General features: G+C 38.9%; 1 protein-coding gene across 1 annotated transcript in view; it reads right to left on the bottom strand.

Annotated features, from left to right (window-relative positions):
- Nucleotides 1-20,739, bottom strand: part of LPCAT2 (lysophosphatidylcholine acyltransferase 2) — a 67,386-nt gene extending 46,647 nt beyond the window's left edge. The window contains exons 1-6 of the mRNA XM_055331524.1: nt 20,468-20,739; nt 8,707-8,846; nt 5,817-6,034; nt 4,163-4,275; nt 2,072-2,132; nt 1,128-1,186 (exon numbers count right to left, since the gene is read on the bottom strand). Coding sequence (XP_055187499.1) covers nt 1,128-1,186; nt 2,072-2,132; nt 4,163-4,275; nt 5,817-6,034; nt 8,707-8,846; nt 20,468-20,638 — 762 coding nt within the window. The 5' untranslated portion in view covers nt 20,639-20,739. The remainder of the gene's footprint in view (nt 1-1,127; nt 1,187-2,071; nt 2,133-4,162; nt 4,276-5,816; nt 6,035-8,706; nt 8,847-20,467) is intronic.
- Nucleotides 20,740-22,536: the final 1,797 nt, after the last annotated feature.

Genomic DNA, 22,536 nt, shown 5'->3' with positions numbered 1-22,536 from the left:
CTACACAGCAAAAATCTGTTTTCCATATGTTACCCCTATCTTTTTATGGAATTAAGCTGTTCTTAATTTTTAATAAAACTATATGCATGCATAGCTATTTTTCTCCTAATATGAACATATCTGGATAATTAATTTGCTTACAAAACCCAGAATATATCCATTCTCAAAAGGGGGCAGGAGTATTTGGGAGAAAAGATTAAAGTAGTACATAGTGAAAGAATATGAGTAATGCCAAATAGGCAGAAGTATAATAAGTATATTTTGATAGATTTTAAATTTTTTTAACTACAGATGTCTAAAGTCAAGAAATCAAGATGTCTAAAGTCAGTCACTAAAAGTTGAATTGAGCAAGAACTCTTGATCTCAAATAACATAGATAATTAATCATGACAGCCTGCCTTTTTATGTAAAGTCTCTAGTACTGAAAGTTCCCCCTCAAAACCAAAACAGATTTCAAAAAACAAAACAAAACAAAACAAAACAAAAACAAAAACAAAAACAAAAACAAAAAAAACCACTTTCTTTAGGAAAATGGTGGCACAATGAATATCTAGGAGTCAGTGGTGTACCTGGCTAGAGCAGAGAGACTGTTTCCTAAGCCAAATGTGCACTTTCTATAGGATGACAGATTCTTTTCATATATCTCCTAAGTTAAGTAAGACAAGACTCACACAGCTAGTAATTACTCAGCCAGTAACAAAACACCAGGTCAATCCCAAGTTTATCTTGCGATACCAGTTATCCTTCCAGTATAAACCACTGAATCAGGAAAAGTCTCCTTATAGGCTTAGTGAAAATCACAACTTTATGCAAGTTTCCTGCTACCCAATCTAACAAGACTGTGAATCTGAAGCTTAACTGTACCATTACCATGACAACAGAGTAGAAACTAAGGGAAATGCCTTCCTGGGGCTTAGGAATAAGAGAGACAAAAATGTAATACTCCACAAATATGTGCCTATCTTGCAAACTTCTAAACACTAAATGTGTCAAGGGGAATGGGTTCTATCCATGTTCTTCTACCATTTGTCTATTCAGAGCTTTATTCAAAGATGAAAAGTGGTGCTAGAGAATCTGTGCCATTCGGAATGTCTGAGATTTTTCCCACAGTGAAATACTACGCTTACCAGCTTGTTTGGGTATCTGAGGAGGACAGGCTGTACTGGAACTCCTGGAATGAAGGCTCCTACAACCACATTGAAATATTAGAACATCTTCCTTATACGACTTTAAGGTTTACAATGAAGAAAGTTAATAATAAATAGCATACCTATCCTTACTGGTTTAAGAGTATACACAAACTATTTGCTAAATGTTGGTAAATCCCTAGCGCTTACCAAAACGAGAGTTCTAAAATTCAGAATGCTAAAACCAAAATATTAAATGTTACGCCCAAGTCACTGAAAATATCTCCACGTGTTTTCATTTTCCAAATACTGATCATTCAAAAGGATTTGTTAGAAAAGGTAATGACAAAGTCAAGACCAAGAGAAACTGAGGGAAACGAAATCTATACAAAGTGAAAACTTGTAGTAAGAACTACCCCACCTGCTAGATGTGAGTTCTACCTTTGGCTCTGAGCATTCTAGGAGCCGATACAAAAACACATTAAACCATTACCAGTTACTAGGAAATTCCGTATGAAATTACACATTATTATGAAATTCGTCACTTATAATATTAAAAAAAAAAGGAGTGAAGCATAGAAGGCATCTGAAAGCATCATGATCACTGAAATAGTTTTCTACTAGATAACACAGGACTTGGGGTGTCTGTGAGGGTATCCTTGGAGGAAAAGAAAAATCTGCCAGTGGTTTCTGTGTGTGTGTGTGTGTATCAAATATGGTTCATACACACTCGCTCACACACACACACACAACAAACCAAGGAAGAAGGGGTTATGATACCATAAGAGAATGTAAAGGAGTGAGTTCTGTGGATTTACAATGTTAAAAACTTTTTATTGGAAAAGACGCCCAGGACAAACTAACAAGTTGTTTTGTGTATTAGTATTAAATCATTTGAGAAATCGTCCATACTTTGTTATAGTACATAATTTAATTGATCTCACCTGGTTTAAAAGTAATCAAACAGGAACGATTAGTACAAGTACCTTCTGGGAAAACTAGTATCTTGGGAGAAAAGGAATACGTACATTTAATATTTCAGTCTAATCAATAGATTATCTCTTTACTCACTTTCTTATGACTTCACAAATAGCTGCCAATTCTTATAAAACAAAAGTGAAATAAAAGGCTAATAACTCGATTCTACAGAAACCTAGAATCAGATTATCCGGTTTTCCTCAAAAAGAACTGTCACCTGACCGTTGAGATAATGAGAAAATGGATTAAAGTTCTGAATAGAAAATGCACTTAAGTAAATGTTTCTTTTTTTTTTTTAAGTAAATGTTTCTTAATGACAATGCTGATGATGTGAATAAACTTAAAAGAAAATGCAGACCCAAAGTCATAGTCAAAGAGCATATTAAATTCTTTCCTCTACTGCTGTACATCCTTAACCAAAACATTCCTCCTTCCTTGTTTCTGTTTTCCCATTAAAGGATATTCACTTCTACAACATACAGCTTAGGGATATATGGTGGAGGGGCAAAGGAGGAAATACTTACAACATGCTTTATGCTTACTTGAGCTAGCAGACATATGGAATATGATTTAGTACCTTTATTTGAGAAAGTATTTTAGCTTTTAACATAGTCTTTTACGTTCTTCATGTGAGAGACATGCAGTGCAGTTAGTTTCCCCATTAACTGAACAGGCTGGATTTTCTGAAGCTTTTAGAATCAGCAATGAGTAAATTGCTAAGTACGTAAAATAAAAACAGAAAATCCCTGCATCCACAGCGGTTAGTATGTGCACTTAGTTGGTAGTCGTATTTTATAATAATTAGAAAGGGGAAACGTTATTAGGTGAAAGTGCCACCACGATGGGTTATTTGTAAAATAAAAATGGTAAGTGTATGCAATTTCATCCCTCAACTAAAAAACAGAATGGGTTTCCTATCACAACTGGATACGATATCTAATAAGGTTCAATCAATGGAAACTCTATAGCTACTCTATTAACAATGAGTGGATACAGAGTAAATCATGAAATCTCAGATCTGGAAGGAGCATTAAAGGCCATCCAGCACTGCCAATGCTTGAATTCTTTCTACAATATCCCCCCCAAGTGGTTGCTTAGCCAGTGCCTGAAAATTCTAGACAAGGATTTCAGATCAAACCAATCTCCATCTGGCCAGAAAGTTCCTTGAGATGAGTGATATGGGCTGAAATCTTACCTGTTTGTTAACTTTTGCCTACCAGTCCTAGATACAGTCCTTTGATCCAAAGAGAAAAATTGAATCCTTATTCCAAGTGCCATTTCTTCCTGGTCACCTTTTCAATCATTTCCTCACATGCCCTGGTTTCTAAAACCTCCTGGTGAGTCATACTTCTCTTGGTATTTTACACATCTACACATCACCATGGGTGGTATCTACACATCACCATGGGTGGCCAGCTCACAGCAGGAGCATTAGTCCTGCTGGAGGTCACCTGCTTACACCTGGGCCAAGGTAGAGCGATTCTTATCAGAATTACCCATGAGGCTCCCTTTATCCAATCAATGTTGCCCCTTCCTCACCTCCGAAAAACACCCTGGGGGATGGGGGTAATGAGATGGTAAAGTCTGAAAAAGTTCTCTAGGTGATTCTGATATAATCCCCTGAACAGAAAAGCCCTGTCTAAATATACTTTGGATAAGATTAAGATCATAATCGCTTTTTTCTAATAAACCTACCATATTGTTGAGTATAATTGAACTTTGCTATTTTGTCTTTAAGATAATACATGAATTCAGGGGTAGAGAATTACTTTTTATGACACAAAGTAAAAATTGTTTCAAAGAGTTGGGAAAATAAGAAAGAATGACACATTTAATCCCATGGAGTATCTCACAGGGAAGAGGACTTAAGACTCATACTGAGGACACCTAGCATAGGTATCCCCAGATGATGCCATCTGTGGATCCAAATAATCTGCATATATACAATAAGTAAACTCACAATATATCTAAATGAACAGCTTTTGTGTTTTTTTTTTGTTTGTTTGTTTGTTTGTTTGTTTTTGGTGCCGTGACTCGGATCAGCTCTTGTGTTTTACCTGTGGCCACTGCCCTCTTGATGTTGCTCGCCTTACTATTTCATTTATTGTGTTTTTTCGAGAATCCGGATCTATACGGGACACCAGCACTGGCTGCAGAGCTCGTAATAGTCCTTTAAAACAAACAAAAGGTCAGAGCCAAGTCATTTTTTGTGTGTGTAAAGCTACAACAGCAATGATACTGGATAAATAATAAAACAAATTGTATGTAAAGTTAAAATATAGCAAATCAAAGAGAACCTAAAAAAAAAAACCCTCTAATTCACAGTTTATTAGAACTTAGCTTCTGGTTTCAAAAGGAGAGGAGATTCTTCATACAAAGATTTCATTGATATAACAGAAGTTAGCAGCAAGAGTATAAGAGGAAGCAAATGCAATTTTCTCCCTAAAGTTCTTCTTCCTCAACTGACATTAAAGCTTTGGAAAATATACTGCAAGATGATCTTGTTTTATTTTAGAAATATGCTAAAAACTGATTATATGAATTCAGAGTACAGACGAATAGGGAGTCATTATTAATTCTACTAAAATTTTCAGCATGACAGTAGGTAGGTTCCTCACACATGCAAAAGAAACCTCAATATACCAAAAATCTATTGCTAAACAGCTTTTCAGGAAATGCCATGTTACACAAAGCAAGGCGGTTACACTGAAGAAAAAAAAAGAGAGAGAGAAAGAGAGAGGGGTGTGTGTGTGTGTGTTTTTCTTAGCTGAGTGATAAAGTGGCAGGAACTACTGCTATTTCTCCAGAGTGCCAAGGCAACATCAGGCAACTTCCACACCCACTCTGCCACCACTAGATGCTTGCAATAACCTTGGGACTTCGGACGACTGAGAGTGGTTACTTAGAGACCCACACCCTAGGGAGAAACCAAACCATCTGATGGGATACATATCTCACTTGCTTCATTATTTTTTAAGACAGGAGGCCTTATTCGTTCCACATCATAATTTTCAGAGTTTCATGTTGGTCTCTCATGGAGATTCCGGGGCAATAATAAGAAAACAGAGTTAAGACGAAAGACTTCGTGTGTCTATCAGCATAATATCCTAAAGAGAAATTAGTGAAATAGCACGTAACCAGTGTTTTCACAAATTCTTCCATTAAAAATGCTCTCTTGGAAAAATCAAGCATGTTTGGTACTTGAAAGCTGGTCTTTCTAGCTACACAGATGAATGAAAAGAAGTGACATTATAGTGATAAAGATAAGAATTTGAAAGAATTGTAAGGGTAGATAGAAAAGTCTCTAACCTTTATGTAAATTCATTCTTTTGGTATAGTTCCTCATTAAAAGTAAGGAAATAGCTTTGAAGTGTTTCATTATTTTAAAGCTTTTTAAAAAGCCTATCAATAAACTATGGATGGTTTTTAAATATTTATTTATTTATTTATTTATTTATTTATTGAGAGAGAGAGAGAGAGAGAGAGGGCATGCACAAGCAGTGGGGAGGGGCAGAGGGACAAACAGACTCCCCACTGAGCAGGGATTCCCCATTTGGGGCTCAATCCCAGGATCCTGGGATCATGATCTGAGCCAAGGCAGACACTTAACTGACTGAGCCACCCAGGTGCCCTTAAAAGAAATAGATGATCTTTTTTTTAAAAGGTGAACCATAAGCATGAAAATATCTGTGTTGTCTTAGAAGTACTTACTGCCAATCAGAGGGACCTGTACATTTTCCTTTCGAGATACCATAGAAGGCAATCCAGCTACGACACAGGCAATTCCATCAAAGAATGTTGAATGAGGGGCAGCAACAAAAATTGGGGCCTCCGCAGGACTTGCCACCTTTCCCTTCACAGTAACTATGAATCCCATTGAAAAGAACATGGCATGACCTAGAAACTTCAAAATTGGTTGAGTAATGTTCCTTTGGAAATTAAAAAAAAAAAAAAAAAAAAAAGAAAGAAAGAGAGAAAAGACACAATCAGCCTTGCTAATCTCAGCTAACAGCAGGGCTTTACTCTAAACACCAAACAAAAACCCAAACATGTCAGAACACTTCATTTTAAAACATGAACTAATAAGAACTGCTATCAGTTATATGTGGGGTTCTTTCCACCAGGCAGTATTTTAAATTCTTTACATATGTTAATTTCTTCAATCCTCAGCCCAATTTTATAAAATGTATATTATTTATTAGCACCTTCATTTTGCAGATGAGAAAACTGAGGTGCAGAGAACCAAATTTTCCAAGGACGTATGGCTAATAAGTGGCTCTATTATTCTGTGACTATAAAGGGATAAAAATGAATTTTCAACACACATCCCCTACTGAGAAATCCAAATCAGTACTGTTCTTCAGAGGAGTCACCTTGGGAATGTACATTTGGGTAACAAAGATGCTATCTACCCCAAACACTTTTAGAACTCTAATGCTGAATCTACCCTCAGAGTTATTTTAGGAATCATTTTCTAAAGCCTTATTACCTATACCGTTATAGCTCTTAGACATCATCAAAAATCTTTTTTTTTTTGTATTTTAAAAAATATTTTATTTATTTATTCTTGAGAGAGGCAGAGACAGACAGAGAGAGAAGCAGGCTCCTCCCAGGGAACCTGATGCAGAACTCGATCCCAGGACCCTGGGATCATGCCTGGAGCTGAAGGCAGATGCTTAACCACTGAGCCACCCAGGCGTCCCTCATCAAAAATCTTAAATGGTGAATTCTCCATCTCACGTCCCTGGAACATAAATGCACTTAAACAATTTCAGAAATCGAGCTGCTTACTTTTAAAAAAGAATTTGTGTCATTTAAGATTAATCAGTTCATCAAACTGTGCCAGGACCTGTGCTGGACACACAAGACACACACAGCCTCTGTCCTTGAGAAGCTCAACTGAGTAGAAAAACAGAAACACACTTCTAGAAACTCAAACACAGAAACTCAAACTCAGTGGACAACTAAGTATGTGAATAAGCATACAGCTTTTCATGAAAAACAAAACGTGTATTTCCCATAGGATATCTAATGAGAGCTTTAAAAATAGGCTTCCTGTCTAATTCTCTCAACAGTCTTGTCATAATACAGTGAGGGGCTGTGAAGCAACTAGCCACCGGGGAAGTTTCTCTGACTTTTATTAGATAGTGAGAAGAGGAGAGAAACAGAAAGCCAAAGCACTTTTCCAGGGGGCACAGGGAAATGACTGTATCTCTCCTTGCTCTTTCGAGTTCAGGTGTCTATTTACATAAGGATAAAAAATTCACCCCTTTACTGAATTTCCACACCACCTATTTTTGATTTACAATGATATAGATTCTGACAACCACATTCTAAAATATCCCAAATTCAGAGCTGTTAAACACTTCTATTTAAATGATTTATAAAAAACTAAGTTTGGTGCTGCACAATTACCTGTTTGAGAGGAAATAGAGATACTTGCTTAATTGACAGAAATAGAACATTGTCCCCCTAATATACGTTACATCTGTTTTCTGGATTCTCAAAGAGTGTTCCCTCCATAATTACAGGACTCCATAGCCATTAACAATAGAAACCAAAGAGGTAATTGAAAGGGATGGCATGTCATGAAAAAAATCTCTCATAAAGTATTTTTTAGTGCCATGCAACCTTGAGTTATAATACAAAGGAGTATGATTTGCAAGGATTGAAGTGGTAGTTGTTCTCTGGGGACACTGCCAGACTTGGATTCACTTCCACTTCAAACCAGCCTTGTGTTGAATATTGACATTTATTTACTAGAACATGAACTGAATAGCAAATTGCATATTTCTTTAAAAGTTCCTAGAACAGTGATTTTCAAAATTTTTGGAGGACATTTTCATTTGAGATTTGGATGAAAGGAATGGATCCTGTGTTCAAAGAAAAAAATGTGAACAATTTTAGAGAGTTCAATGGTGCCCTGAAACTCACCTATGCCTTCCTATTCCAAGGAGTCCACAGTGAAAGGCTTTACCCTCAGGACCTACATATGGCAACAAGTTGGCTCTGCCAAATGGGAGTGAACTTTTACCAATAACTTTGTTAATTTGTGATGAATCTGTCCTCTAATATCCTGTTAATTAGATAATGCTCAAGAAGCAATTCCATTCTGCCTCAATGCTAATGTTTTAAAAAGCTAGGCTATATTAAGAATTGTTATTAATAATAATCACTAAAGCATTAGTAAATACACTGTCACTGATTTGCTTAATTATACCACTGCAGAAAGTATGTAGTTACTATGGAGGGACAAAAGCAAATGTCAAGAATGAGGGAGAGCAGAAGAAAGTCAGGTATTTTTCAGCTATAATGCTTTCAGGTATACTAATCGGGTCTTCTAGAACCATGGACCTATCACTTTTCGGCAATAACTCAGAAAACAATGTTTTAATATTAGGAAATTACAACTTCAACAGAAGATTATCATAAGGTGCTTGGGCAGATTTCTACATATGATGAATTAGGAACCATTTCATCTGAGAAATAGAAATAAATGGTAAATACCAAGTAGGCAGCAGTAGAAAAAAACTATCAATCAATGACTAATGTTAAACTCTTATCCTGATTTACCTAACATTTAGACATTATTATTTCTTACCTCTTCCAACCAGTTACTGGATGGGTCAGCTTTTCAGGACAGCAAGCTGTTGAAAGTGCAGCAAATGGCCATGCCAATAATATAATTAATGCGACTAATAAGGCACGGATTGGAAGCAGGATAATTCCAAGAAAGAAAATCTGAAAGTCAAAGTTGATTAAAAAAAATATATGAATGGAGAGTATTTTAATGTTCTAGCTATCAAACAGAAACATGTAAGAGGAAGAGTTTTGTGTTACTCATGTGTTCATTAAAAGATGAATTGAACATTACCCTGCACCAGATATGAATCTAAGCACAAAGAAAAATAAAGTACTATATCTGGCGACACAACACCTACAATGGAGCAAAAACAACAGTGAAGAAATCCAGGTACTATAAGACAAGTCATCTATTTATCAAGGAAAGTGACTAGAAGATGCTGGGAAAACAAAGCGTCTGGACTTAGCAGTCAGGGAAAGCTTCCTAGAGGAGCCAAAGGCTGAATGATCTTGAAAGACAAAGAGAAGCTAGCCAAGGGAAGAGGGGGAAATCACTTTTTCAGAGATACCAGTAGAAGGAAGAGTGTTAATGAAGGAGTTAGGAGTGTGAAAGAATAAATGCCGTTATCTTATACACCTGCTGGTCCTTTATAACTAACAACAAGGAGATGGAGAAGGAAAAAAAGGAAATAAAAAATCAGTAAGAATAAGAATGAAAACTAATAAGAATAGCCAATAATATATAAATGCTTACTATGTAGCAGCCACTAGAAGCACTTGGCATATAGCAAACTATTTGATTCCTACAACCTTAAGCTGGAAAGGAAAGGAATGGCACACAGGGAGTTACGTGATGCTGCCTAAGATCACTAAGTGATAGGACCAGGGCTTGAACCCATCTTGGTGACAAAGCCCTTGCTCTTAATCCTATACCATTCTCACTTTTAAGTGAAATACACTGTCCTTATGCACACCAAATTATATTTCTTCTATTAGCCAATCACACTACTCAAACAGCACTGTCCTTCTGCCTCTCCTGGCCCTTACTGTGAATCTGAACATCATCAAATAATTTATGAGGAACACCAAAATGATTCTACCTTTCTGTCAAATGATTTAACATATAATTTGATCCTGTCAAATTACTTTATGCACGTGTGCATGTTTGAAGTCAAAATAACATATAAAGAAATGTACAGATCTTAAGTAGACAGTTCAGTGAGTTTTGATAAATGTCCATCTTGAACCTACCACCCCAACCAAGACACAGAACATCCAGTCATGTTGCACCTCTTCCAGTGAATCCCTACCCTCTTAGGCAACCAATGCCGGATTTCTATCACCACAGATTATTTTGTCTGTTCTTGAACGTCATATAAATGAATCATACATTATGCATTCTTACGTGTCTAGCTTCTTCTGCTTAACATAATGTTTTTGGAATTCAGCTATGTGACTTTGTAAATGAGTAATTCATTCTTTTTGATTGCAGAATATGATTCCACTGTATGCTATATGACAATTTATCTATTCCCTCTTTTTTTTTTAATTTATTTATGATAGTCACACACACAGAGAGAGAGAGAGAGAGAGAGAGGCAGAGACACAGGCAGAGGGAGAAGCAGGCTCCATGCACTGGGAGCCCGACGTGGGATTCGATCCCGGGTCTCCAGGATCGCGCCCTGGGCCAAAGGCAGGCGCCAAACCGCTGCGCCACCCAGGGATCCCTATCTATTCCCTCTTTGATGAATCTTTGGGTTGTTTCCAATTGTAGGCTCTTATGACTGAAGCCCCTATGAACATTCTTATGCAAACCTTTTTGTGGATATGTGTTTTCATTTCTCATTCTTGGGAATGGAATTGCTGGGTTACAGTTTAACTTGATAAGAAACTGCCAAACCAGTCTTCACAGTGGTTGTATCATTTTAAAGTGTCCCTCCCTGGCAATATATGAGAATTTAGGTCACTTAGACATCCTTGCCAACATTTGGTCTTAGTATTTTTTTAAAAAAATCAACCTTATCAAGGCATAATTTACATAAAATAAAATGCACCTACTTTAAGTGTACAGATTATGAGTTTTTCAAATATATATCCCTATGCAAGCACCACCACAATCAAGACAGAAAATAGTTCTATCACCCAATAAAGTTCCTTTGTGCCACTCGGCAGTCAGTATAACTTTCCTGGCCCTCGGCAACTAGTGACAGGTTCCTTTTCATCCCAGTTTTGCCTGTTCTAGATTGTCACAAAGAAATCACACAGTATGTATTCTTTTATGCCTGGCTTACTTCCCTTCATGTTTTTGAGATTTTATCATGTCATTGTTATATATCAGGAATAAAACTTTTTCAATTACAGAGTACTATTCCACTGTATGAATATATCATGATTAATTTATCCATTCATCTGTTCATGGGCACTTGGTCTATTTTAAGTTTTTAGCTATTATGAATATAGCTCTCATGGACATTAATGTTCAAAGTCTCTGTGTGGACATATATTTTTACTTCAGCAGGAGTGAAACTGTTGGGCCAGGGTATCGTTAACTTTATAAGAAACTGCTAAAATGTTTTCCACAGTGGTTGTATCATCTTACATCACCAACAAAATATGAAAGTCCCTTTTTTTTTTAAGATTTATTTGTCAGAGAGAGAGAGAGAGAGAGAGAGAGAGCCCATAAGCAGGGGGAACAGCAGGCAGAGGGAGAAGCAGGCTCTCTACCGAGCATGGAGCCCAATGCAGGGCTCAATCCCAGGACCTTGGAATCATGACCTGAGCTGAAGGTAGATGCTTAACCAACTGAGCCACCCAGGTTCCCCTAATTTATCAATTTTAATTTTTAGTTTTCTGGGTCCTTTCTAAGAAATCTTTACTTACCTCAAGGTCATGATGATATTTTATATTCTCTTCTAGAAGCTGTATGGTGTTAGCTTTTGTTTCAGTCTATAATCCATCTTAAATTACTTTCTGTGGTGGTATGCATTAGGGATCAAGGTTTGTTTTTATCTGTAGCTCTATCTAGTTGCTCCTGATATTCCAGGAAAAGACCTGATATTCCATAATGAATTTTCTTAGCAACTTTGTCAAAAATCAATCAAACACATATGTGTGGGCTCTCCATCATGTTTCACTGATTAGTTCATCTATTCTTCTTCTGCTGATACCCCATTCTCTCAACTTCTGTAGCTTTTTTTTTTTTTTTTTTAGTAAGTCTTGAAATCAGGTACTGTGTGTCCTACAGCTTTTTCTTCTTCAAATCTTTTTTGGGCTAATTTGGATCCTTTTCATTTCCACATACATTTCAGAATTAATTTGTCAGTTTCTATGCAAACAAAAAAGCCTATTGGGAATTTTACTAGGCTATCAATGAATCTATAGATCAATTTAGGAGGAATTTTCACCATAACAATATTGATTTTTCCAATTTATAAACATGATATATCTCTCCACTTATGCAAAGCTTCATTAATTTCTCACAACAGTGTCTGTGGTTTTCAGTGTTTTACATGTTTTGGCTAAATAAATTCCTAATTGTTTAATGCTATTTTATTGCTATTATAAATCAGATTATTTAATTTTATTTGGCAATTGTTTGCTACTAGTATTTAGACATGTAACTAATACTATGTTTTAATCTTATTTCCTCCAACCTAGCCAAGTTCACATATTAGTTTTAGTTGTTGGCCATTTTGTAGATTCTTTAGGATGTTCTGCATATAAACATGACATCTGTAAATAAATACTGTTACACTTTTCCTTATTTTTAACTTTTAAAATTTTATTTTAAAATCCAGTGTAGTAAACATACAGTGTCATATTAGTTTCAGATGTGCAATATAGTGATTCAACAATTCCATACATCACCCAGTGCTTATCAAAACAAGTGTATTTCTTAATCCCCAGATCATCTCTCTTGCCCATCCTCCCACTCACTTCCCCTTTAGTAACTATCAGTTTGTTCTCTATGGTTATGAGTCTCTTTCTTGGTTTGTCTCTCTTTACCCCTTTGCTCATTTTGTTTGTTATTGGTTTGTTTCTTAAATTCCACATATAAGAAATATCATATGGTATTTAATTTTCTCTGAGAAAACTCCCTTTCTAATCTTTATGTCTTTTGTTTCTTTCTCTTATTTTATCGCACTGGCTAGGATCCTCAGTACAATGTTAAACAGAAGTGTTGAGCAAGATTATCTGTCTTGTTCCCAACCTTTGGGGGAACAGCTTCGATATTCACTATTATCATGCTAGCTATAGGTGTTTCATAGATGCCCATTATTAGATTGAGAGTTCCCTCTTTTTTCTATTTTACCGAGAATTTTTTTTAAACATCAGTGGATGTTGAATTTTGTCAAATAAGCAACAAAACTCCTGCATCTACTGAAATGATCATATGCTTCTTATCCTATGTTTGGCTAATATGATAAATTACATTGAAATATAAATGTTTGTACGTTAAACCAACATTATATTCCTGGGGATAAACCAAACTCAGACACGATTATCCTTTCCACATGTTGCTGTATTTGATGTGCTAATATTTTGTTAAGGGTTTTTATATCTGTGATCATGAGGAAAACTGGTCTATACTTTCCTTTCCCTATAACATTTTTTTCACATTTTGGTATCAAGGTAATGCTAGCCACATATGTTTTTGTATACTGTCTTCATTTTCATTCATCTCAAAGTATTTACTAATTTTTCTTATGATTTCTTCTTTGGCTCATTGATTATTTAGGAGTAATTTAATTTCCAAATATTTGTGAATTCCCCAAATTTCTTGTTATTTTTTTTATTGCAATCCATTGTGGTTGGATAACATACATTATATTATTGTAATCCTTTAAAATTTTTTGAAACCTGTTTTATGGTCTACTATAATTGTCTGTCTTAGAGAATGTTCCATGGCACATGAGAAAAATGTGTTTTCTGCTGTTGCTGGATGGAGTTCTCTTTTTATATACTTCTTAGGTCTAGTTGAGTGTTATTCAAGACTTTCCCTTGTTTATATTCTGTCTCTTTGTTCTACCACTATTGGTAGAAAAAGTGGGGAACTGAAGTCTCTAACTACTATTGTTGAACTGTCCACTTCAGTCTGTTTTGCTTTCTGTATTTGGGGCTCTGTTGTTAGGTGCACATATGGTTCTAATTGTTATATTTTCTTGATGAAGCAACCCTTTTATCATTATAAAGTGTCTTCCTTTATCTCTAGTAACAATTTTTGTCTTAAAGTCTATTTTTTTAAAAGATTTTATTTATTTATTCATTAGAGACACAGAGAGAGAGAGGCAGAGACATAGGCAGAGGGAGAAGAGGGAGAAGCAGGCTCCATGCAGGAGCCTGATGTGGGACTCGATCCCAGTACTCCAGGACCACGCCCTGGGCCAAAGGAAGATGCCCAACCGCTGAGCCATCCAGGGATACCCGTTTTAAAGTCTATTTTATTTAATATTAATATAGCCCCTCCAGTTCTCTCCTGACTACTGTTTGCATGGTATATCTTTTTCTATCCTTTCACTTATTTCTTATTTTTAAAGATTTTATTTATTTGTTTGTGAGATACACAGAGAGAGGGGCAGAGATATAGGCAGAGGGAGGAGCAGGCTCCATGCAGGGAGCCTGATGTGGGACTCGATCCCAGGACTCCAGAATCATCCCTGAGCTAAAGGCAGACACTTAACCGCTGAGCCACTCAGGCATCCCTATCCTTTCACTTTCAACCTATTTGGGTCTTTGAATACAAAGTGTGTCTTAGATAGCATAGAGTTGGATTATATATTTTTATCCATTCTTCTAATCTCTGGCTTGTAATGTGTTTAATCCATTTATATTTATGTGATTATTGATAAGATTTACATTTGCTCTTTTGCTACTTGCTTTCTATATATCTATGTCTTTTTTGTTTCTCTATCTTTCCATGATTACCTTCTTTTATGTTAAATAGATATTTTCTAGTGAACCATTTTAATTCTCTTGTCACTTTTTAAAAACTTTATTTTCTTAGTGTTTGCCCTAAGTGTTCCCAAATTCATTTACAATAACCTAGTGTAGATTAATACCAACTTAATTATAATAGTAATTGTGCTCTTAGACATACAATGTATAAAGATGTAATTTATATGACAATAATAGCAAACAGGAGGAGGGAGGAAATAGAGCTCTAAGAGCACAGATTTCTAATCATTGCTTTTTGTAGTATTTTTTAATAGATTTATTTATCATAGAGAGAGAGCTTATGTGCACACAAGCTGGGGAGAGGGAGAGAAGAAGGCTCCCCACTGAGTGCTGAACCCAATGCAGGGCTCAATCCTAGGACACTGAGATCATGACCTGAGTTGAAATCAAGAGTTAGATGCTTAACTGACTAAGCCACTCAGGCACCCCCAGGGAGTTTTGTTTTAAATCACTTAGAAGACAAAAAAAAAAAAAAAAAATCACAAATAAAAATTATATTTATAGTCTTTTATATTTATACAGGTAGTTATCCTTAACAGTATTTTTATTTCTTCATGTGGACTGGAGTTACTCTCTAGTGTCCTTTCAACCAGAGGCCTCCCTGTAGTATCTCTTTCAGGGCATGTGTGCTAGTGACAAATTCTCTCAATTTTTGTTAATTTCTCTTTATTTTGAAGGATAGTTTTTCTGACTCTATAATTCCTGGTTGACAGTCTTCTACTTTCAACACTTTGAGTATATATCATCCTACTGCCTTCTAGCCTCCATGGTTCCTGATGAACAATCAGACATTTATCTTATTCAGGATCCCTTTGTGTATGATGAGTTAGTTATCTCTTTCTGCTTTCAAGATTCTCTCTTTTTCTTTGTCTTTTAACAGTTTGATTATATGTCTAGGGACGAACATCTTTGGGTTTATTACATTTGGAAGTCATTAAGCTTCTTGAATGTGTAAATTAATGTTTTTCACCAAATTTGGCAAGTTTTCAGCCACTTTGCCTTCAAATATTCTTTGCCTCCTTCTGTGACTCCTATTATGCTTATGTTGATACACGTGATCATGTTCTACAGGTCTCTGAGGTTCTGTTCACTTTTCTGCATCCTTTTTTCTTTCTGTTCCTCATACTAATTAATCCTAAATTGATCTATCTTTAAATGTACTGATTCTTCTGTTTGCTCAAGTCTGCTGTTGAGCCCCTCTAGTGAATTTTTCATCTCAGCTATCGTAGTTCTACTTGGTTCTTTTTTATAATTTCACTCTCCTGATAATTTCTATTTGGTGATTCACTATCTCATATTTTCCTTTAGTTCTTTTGACATGGTTTCCTTTAGTTATTTGAACATATTTCAAATATCTGATTTCAAGTTTTTGGATAGTAGGTCCAACATCTGGGCTTCCTTGAATATAGTTTGTATCAACTGCTATTTTTCTTATTTATGGGACACACTTTATTGTTTGTTGTATAGCTTACAATTTTTTAATTGAAAAACAAACATTTTAAATAATACAACTCTGAAAATCAGATTCTCTTCCATCACCAGGATTTACTGTTGTTGCTGTTTGTTGTTGTTATTTTGTTCAGTGACTATTATGGAGTAATTCTTTAAAGGCTGTGGTCTTTGTCATATGTCAGGTGTGGTTACTTAAGTCTCTGACCAATTAGTTTGGTAGTCAGCTAATGATAAGATTTCCTTAAATGCCTGGAAGCAATAAGTTCCCCAGCATTATGTGAAGAGTCTCTGTGTGCATTCTGGAGCATACCTTCAATACACAGCCAAGTGGAAGTTCACAGTTATCCTTTAGCTTTTACCTCCTGTTTGTACAAAGCCTGATGGTTAGCTAGAGGTGAGAGCTTAGAATATTCTCATTTTTTTGTTGTTGTTGGGTTTTTTTCAGGTCATGTGCATAGCCCTGGGTATACACAGAGACCTATACATGTGTATACCCTTTTAGATTCCCATAAATATGACAAAGCTTTTCAAAGTTCCCTATGGACATCTCATTCCCTAGCTTCTTCTTGCAAGATGTTTGGTTAAGTCTACTGTTTGCTTCAATCATCATTCACTGCCTCAGACAGTTGTCATGTTAAACAATCACCTCTGATTGTTTCTGACAAACATCCCTGGAGAAAAGACTGCAATGGGTGACCTTCAAGGCAGGTTAAATAAGGCTTGCAAACAGCCTTGCAAATTACCTAGAAATAATCTTTACTGCAAGAAAGGACCATAGCAGACTCTGAAAATAGAGTTAGAATAAGGTTATAGTATATTCATAGAAGATTTACTCACATTCACAATGAGTAGCTAATATGGATTTTAATTCAGTTGTCAAATATTGGACAACTTTTCTTTCCTGTACCATTTCCAGGTTTGCAACAAATAATAGTATGTAGCAGTAAATAAACAAATTTGGAGTAACTCTTAGACAAATTAAGATGATTCTCCCTTGTATTTCCATTTGGTAATACATCATCTCTGTAGGAAGGCCTTCTTTCAACACTCTATCAGGGTTATCTTCTCTGGATTTTCTTCATAGTACTACTAAAACAGAAAACTGCATATTTTTCTACTTGTCTGTTTAACTTTTTTCAGTGAAACTTAAGCTTTAGATAGGCAGGGTTCTTATTCCTCTTGTTCACTGCTGTATCTCCAGAAATTAGCATTGTGCTTGGTATATAATAGACATTCAATAATTTCTTTTGGCCTGGTAAGTGACCCACAATTACTACCACTTATTTCAATTCCATATTCTATTGAGGAAATGAAAGCTAGACTACTTGTTTCTACACCACTAAGTAGTAGACCTTTAAATTGTCAAAAAAAAAAAAAAAAAGAAGGGGAAGGGCAAAGCTAAGTTCGACAATGAGATACAAAATTGACAACAGTCCTTAAGCAAGATGATATTGATCATTATTCAAGGCTAAGTTTAGTCTGTATTGATCAGAGTAAGTCATACTTAAATGAAAGGATATACATCTTTTAAGCTTGATAATACAAGTTTAAAATACAAACAACATTGTTTTTCAATCATGTTTAGTTAAATACAAGTTTAAAATACAAACAACATTGTTTTTCAATCATGTTTAGTTAAATTTGCCCAGACTGTTCAAGCCATTGAAACCTCTTTGGTATCTCTAGTCTATATTTTTAATTAAAGAACAAACAACCTAGACTTATTCAATTCCATTCAATACAAGCAGTAAATTTTAAGGACAGTATAAAATTTGTAGACAACAAATATCTTAATCAATATTAAGATCAGCAAACAATCCAGATTCTTTCATGCATTATCTCATGTAATTTTAACCCTCCTTTGATGTAAGACTATTCCAATTTAATAAAGGAAGAAAGTGAACTTCAGACAGGTTAAGTGATTTGGCCATAGTCATACTAGTAATAAATGGCCTGAGCAGGGTTTCTGACTAAGACTGGTGATCTTTGCATTATACTACAGTTCTTGTAGCGTTATTTGAAAGTGCTCTCCAAACAGTAATAGGCCATGCTAGGTGTGTATGCATAAAACCAACAATTCCCCCCCTTTCTCTACACACACACACACACACACACACACACACACACACATATGCCACTTTGACCATCTCTCCAAATATGAAGCCAAATAGATATACTTTCATTTAAGGATGACTAATTTGACCAAATCAAACTAAAATTAACCTTGAGTGATAGTCAATGCATTTAGAAGTGCTTCAGAAGTTTTAAGATACAAAAGGGATATCTATTTAAAGACATGAAGGTCAAGTTTTTAAACATTTAGTTTCTTTGCAAAGAGGTATTACTACATTATCTTCCTCTTCCTCTCTCACACCCTTCTTCAACAGATGCACATTTACGGTTACTCTAACCTGTCTCCATTGTTCAGGACAATGGTCTCAGTGCACGTAAGTGAGCTATGCAAAAAATAACACTATTCCAAATCCAAGGTAAAGAAATGCATGAGATGGACAGGAAAACATCAAAACTTTTTTTTGTCATGCAGAACACACAGGACAAATCCAGCTTGCACCCTCTATCTTGTTCTTTGATCGCTAATTTCACCAAAGAGGAAGTCCACAGAGCACGAAGTTGTAACTGCTAATGGTAAAAGCAGCGTTTTACAAGAAAAAGGAAAGAAAAGGAAACTTCCTTTATGTATTCAGCAGTTTTTAACAGTCGGAGAAAAGTTTAGAGAAGTGTTGCATCTAGCAGTGTTTGAGTGAAGACTGATTAGGGACTGATGCAGGGTGAAGACTTCTGAACACCTTACACTGACCATTGTCCCTTTCCTAGGTTCTGAATTCCTCCCCTCCATGCCCCTTCTCCCCAGCTCATCCCCCTAGTCTTGCTTGTTCTAATTCCAGACCTGGGTTCTATGCCTTTGCCCTCACATTTCATCCTAGACTGACTCCTCTCCTTCCCTGAGGCAAAAAAAAAAAAAAAAAAAGACTTCCCCAATTCCATTCTCCTACAGATTGCCCACCCCTCCAACCTAACAAACTCAAACTCAAACTGAAGCTCTGTCACAGATTCCTCTCCCTTCTCAAAATGGCATGTTTCCTCTTCCACTGGTGTGCTCGCCCCTCTCCTGTTTAGGACCTGCCTCTAAGGCCCACATGCTTTTTGCATTTTCTCTTCTCTTACACCCTCACACCATCCTCCGGGCCCTCAATTCTCATACCCACATCTCTTCCCCTTCCAGGGTCATGGTCCCCTCAAAAGCCCTCACCTCGCAGATCTGCATCTGATTCTTTTACTAGGCCTTGCTTCTCAGACTCCTGCCCCCCACCTCCAATACCTCCCCATCACAGGAGTACTCCCCTCAGACAAAAGCCCACAGAAGATGCAGGCCCCTTTGCTGGATCTGCCTCCTCTCTCAGACCCACCTCCTTCCCCTAGATCTGTCTCCTCTCTCAGACCCGCATCCCTTCCCTAGATCTGCCTCCTCCCTCAGACCCACCTTCCTCCCCTAGATCTGCCTCCTCCCTCAGGCCCACCTTCCTCCCCAGAATCTGCCTCCTCCCTCAGACCCACCTTCTTCCCCTAGATCTGCCTCTTCCCTCAGACCCACCTTCTTCCCCAGAATCTGCCACCTCCCTCTCCTAGATCTGCCTCCTCCCTCAGACCCACCTCCCTCTCCTAGATCTGCCTCCTCCCTCAAACCCACCTTCCTCCCCTAGATCTGCCTCCTCTCTCAGACCCACCTTCTTCCCCTAGATCTACCTTCCTCTCCTAGATCTGCCTCCTCCCTCAGATCCACCTCCCTCTCCTAGATCTGCCTCCTCCCTCAGGCCCACCTTCCTCTCCTAGATCTGCCTCCTCCCTCAGACCCACCTTCCTCCCCTAGATCTGCCTCCTCTCTCAGACCCACCTTCTTCCCCTAGATCTACCTCCCTCTCCTAGATCTGCCTCCTCCCTCAGGCCCACCTTCCTCTCCTAGATCTGCCTCCTCCCTCAGACCCACCTTTCTCCCCTAGATCTGCCTCCTCTCTCAGACCCACCTTCTTCCCCTAGATCTACCTTCCTCCCCTAGATCTGCCTCCTCTCTCAGACCCACCTCCCTCCCCTAGATTTGCCTCCTCTCTCTGACCTCCCTCCCTCCCTCCCCAGAATCTGCCTCCTCTCTCAGACCCACCTCCCTCTCCTAGATCTGCCTCCTCCCTCAGGCCCACCTCCCTCACCTGTCTCACCTGTCTCCGCCCCCCGTCGGATCCACGCCCCTCCCCGGATCTGCCTCCTCCCTCCGTCCCCATCCCTCCCCGTGATCTACCCCCCGTCAGCCCCACGCCCCTCCCGCGGTTCCGTCTCCTGCCCTCGGCCCACGCGCTCACCTGGAGGCGCCTCGCCGCGCCCATCCGCGTCTGCTGCACGAAGGGGTTGGGCACGGGCGGCGGGAAGAAGGACGCCTGGCGGGGCACCATGGGCGGCCGCAGCCCGGATTTCCCCATGTCCGCGCCGGGCACCGTGGCGGCCACCGCCGCCGCCTCCGCGCATTGGCTCATGGCCGGCGTCGGACCGGCCCCGGCGACCCAGGCGGAGCAGACCCAGGGGGAGCGGCACCCGCGTCCCAGCGCGCGGCGCTGCTGCCGGGCGTCCGCGCAGGCGCGAGCCACCTCGCCCCGGCCGGCCCCGCCCCGCCCCGGCCGGCCCCGCCCCTCTGGCTCCGAACCCCTCCCCCAGCCTCCGCTCTAGCTCCACCCCCGAGCGCTAGCCACGCCCCCTTAGGTATCAGGCTCTTCCTCCTGGGTCCTACAGCTCCGCCCCCTGGAGGTGTCTCCCTCTTGGAGCAGGGCACCCCAAGGACAGGGTGGGGCGCGTTCTCTGCTTGAGGGTCATGCCCACCTGGAGTACCATTCTCTTTTACGGGCTTTGTGACAGATGTTGGCTAAATCGGTGTCTCCACGAGCCTCAGTTGGCCTCTTCTGTAAAATGGGGATAAACAGAACTCAGATAAACAGAACCCAGGTCCAGCCAGCCCCAGGCTGTTCCATTTAAGTGCGTTAGTATCTCCAGCATGGGTTTTATGTGTTTGATTTCTGGCATATGTTTTGGTTTCGCTTAAACCAGTTTGAGGTGGATGTTTGTCAGTAACAGGTGAAAAGAAAAGTCCTGACAACGGAGATACTGGTAACTGGGATGGAATCTTGTCCTCAAAACACGACTGATGATGGAAGATACTGAGCTTTTCCAATGCAGAAACTATTGCCTTTCACACTTGATGAGGAGCCTGGCCCCCATGAGGGAAATGAGTTGGATTGCGGTTCCATTTCTCTCTGAGGAAGGTCTGGGACCTATCTGGACCAATGGGGGTGGTGGTGGGGTTGGGGAAAACAGGAAGGGAGGCCCTGAGGTCAGTTGGTCAAGCCCTGAGTGCTGAGAAGCAGAGGCTGGAGATGGGGAACATCTTACAATTACCGGTCAGCTGCTCACATCAGGCTGGAGGGCATGGCGAGATTCTGAATCTGGGCCCTTGGACAGCTGATGCTTCACATTTAGCTCCTGCAGAATCTGAAAATTTTCCAACCCCACTAGATAGATGTGTGGCTTTCTGCTCCTCACTTAACCTCTCTGAGCTTGTACTCTCATCTAAGAATGGGAAAAGATTAATTTCTACCTCATAGGGTTGTAGTAACAATTAAAAGAATGTGTAGGGTTCATAGAAAAGCAGTCAAGAAATGGCACCTTAGAGGTCTCATGTTGTGGAGCAGTTGAATGTTCTCAGTGTAACAGAGCATGTTAATAATAGTGTATTATCATCATGATATAAGCGTGGGGGTCTTCAAATAGTGGCTGACAGTCCCTTGTGGCTCTTTAGCCAGAAACTTGCCCCAAAAGCGATCTCTTTAGGACCCTCAAGGATCTGAGCCATTGGGCAGGCCACAGGAGAAAAGATGCCTCCTGGCCCACTAAGGTCACCTCCAGAGAGTCCTGTCTACTCATCCCGAGAGCCCAGCCATGAGAGGCCTGAAGCAGAAAGTCTAACAGAGCCAAGTGGGGCCTCTGAAATAATCCCAGGCCTTAAAATTGTTTTCCAGCAGCTCCAGGATTTCTGTATCAAAGGGGCTGAGGAGAGGGCAATATGGTGGGAAGATGGGGATAAAGAGCTTAATCATTAACAGAAGCTTAATCATTAACACATGCCTTCTAAACACAGTGGAGGGTAATGCTGCTGATGGAGACTCAGGCTGAGGGCCGGAGCTCCTCCTGTAAGTCATCTTTGGCCTTGACTTGGGCTGTCACCTAACAGCTGCGGTACCCTGGGCACATTTCTTTTCTCTGGGCCTCAGTGTCTTCATCTGTAAGCACTGGGCGAATTGTAGCTTCCTCCTCTAAGCTTAGGTTGTTGGAAAGGTTACACAAGTGATGCATGTCAAGTGCCCGGCCCCCATCAGCACTCTGT

Source organism: Nyctereutes procyonoides, unplaced genomic scaffold (assembly GCF_905146905.1).
Source record: "Nyctereutes procyonoides isolate TBG_1078 unplaced genomic scaffold, NYPRO_anot_genome, whole genome shotgun sequence".
Lineage (NCBI taxonomy): Eukaryota > Metazoa > Chordata > Mammalia > Carnivora > Canidae > Nyctereutes > Nyctereutes procyonoides.
The sequence above is the reverse complement of the archived record's forward strand: the minus strand, read 5'-3'. Positions and strand labels throughout refer to the sequence as shown.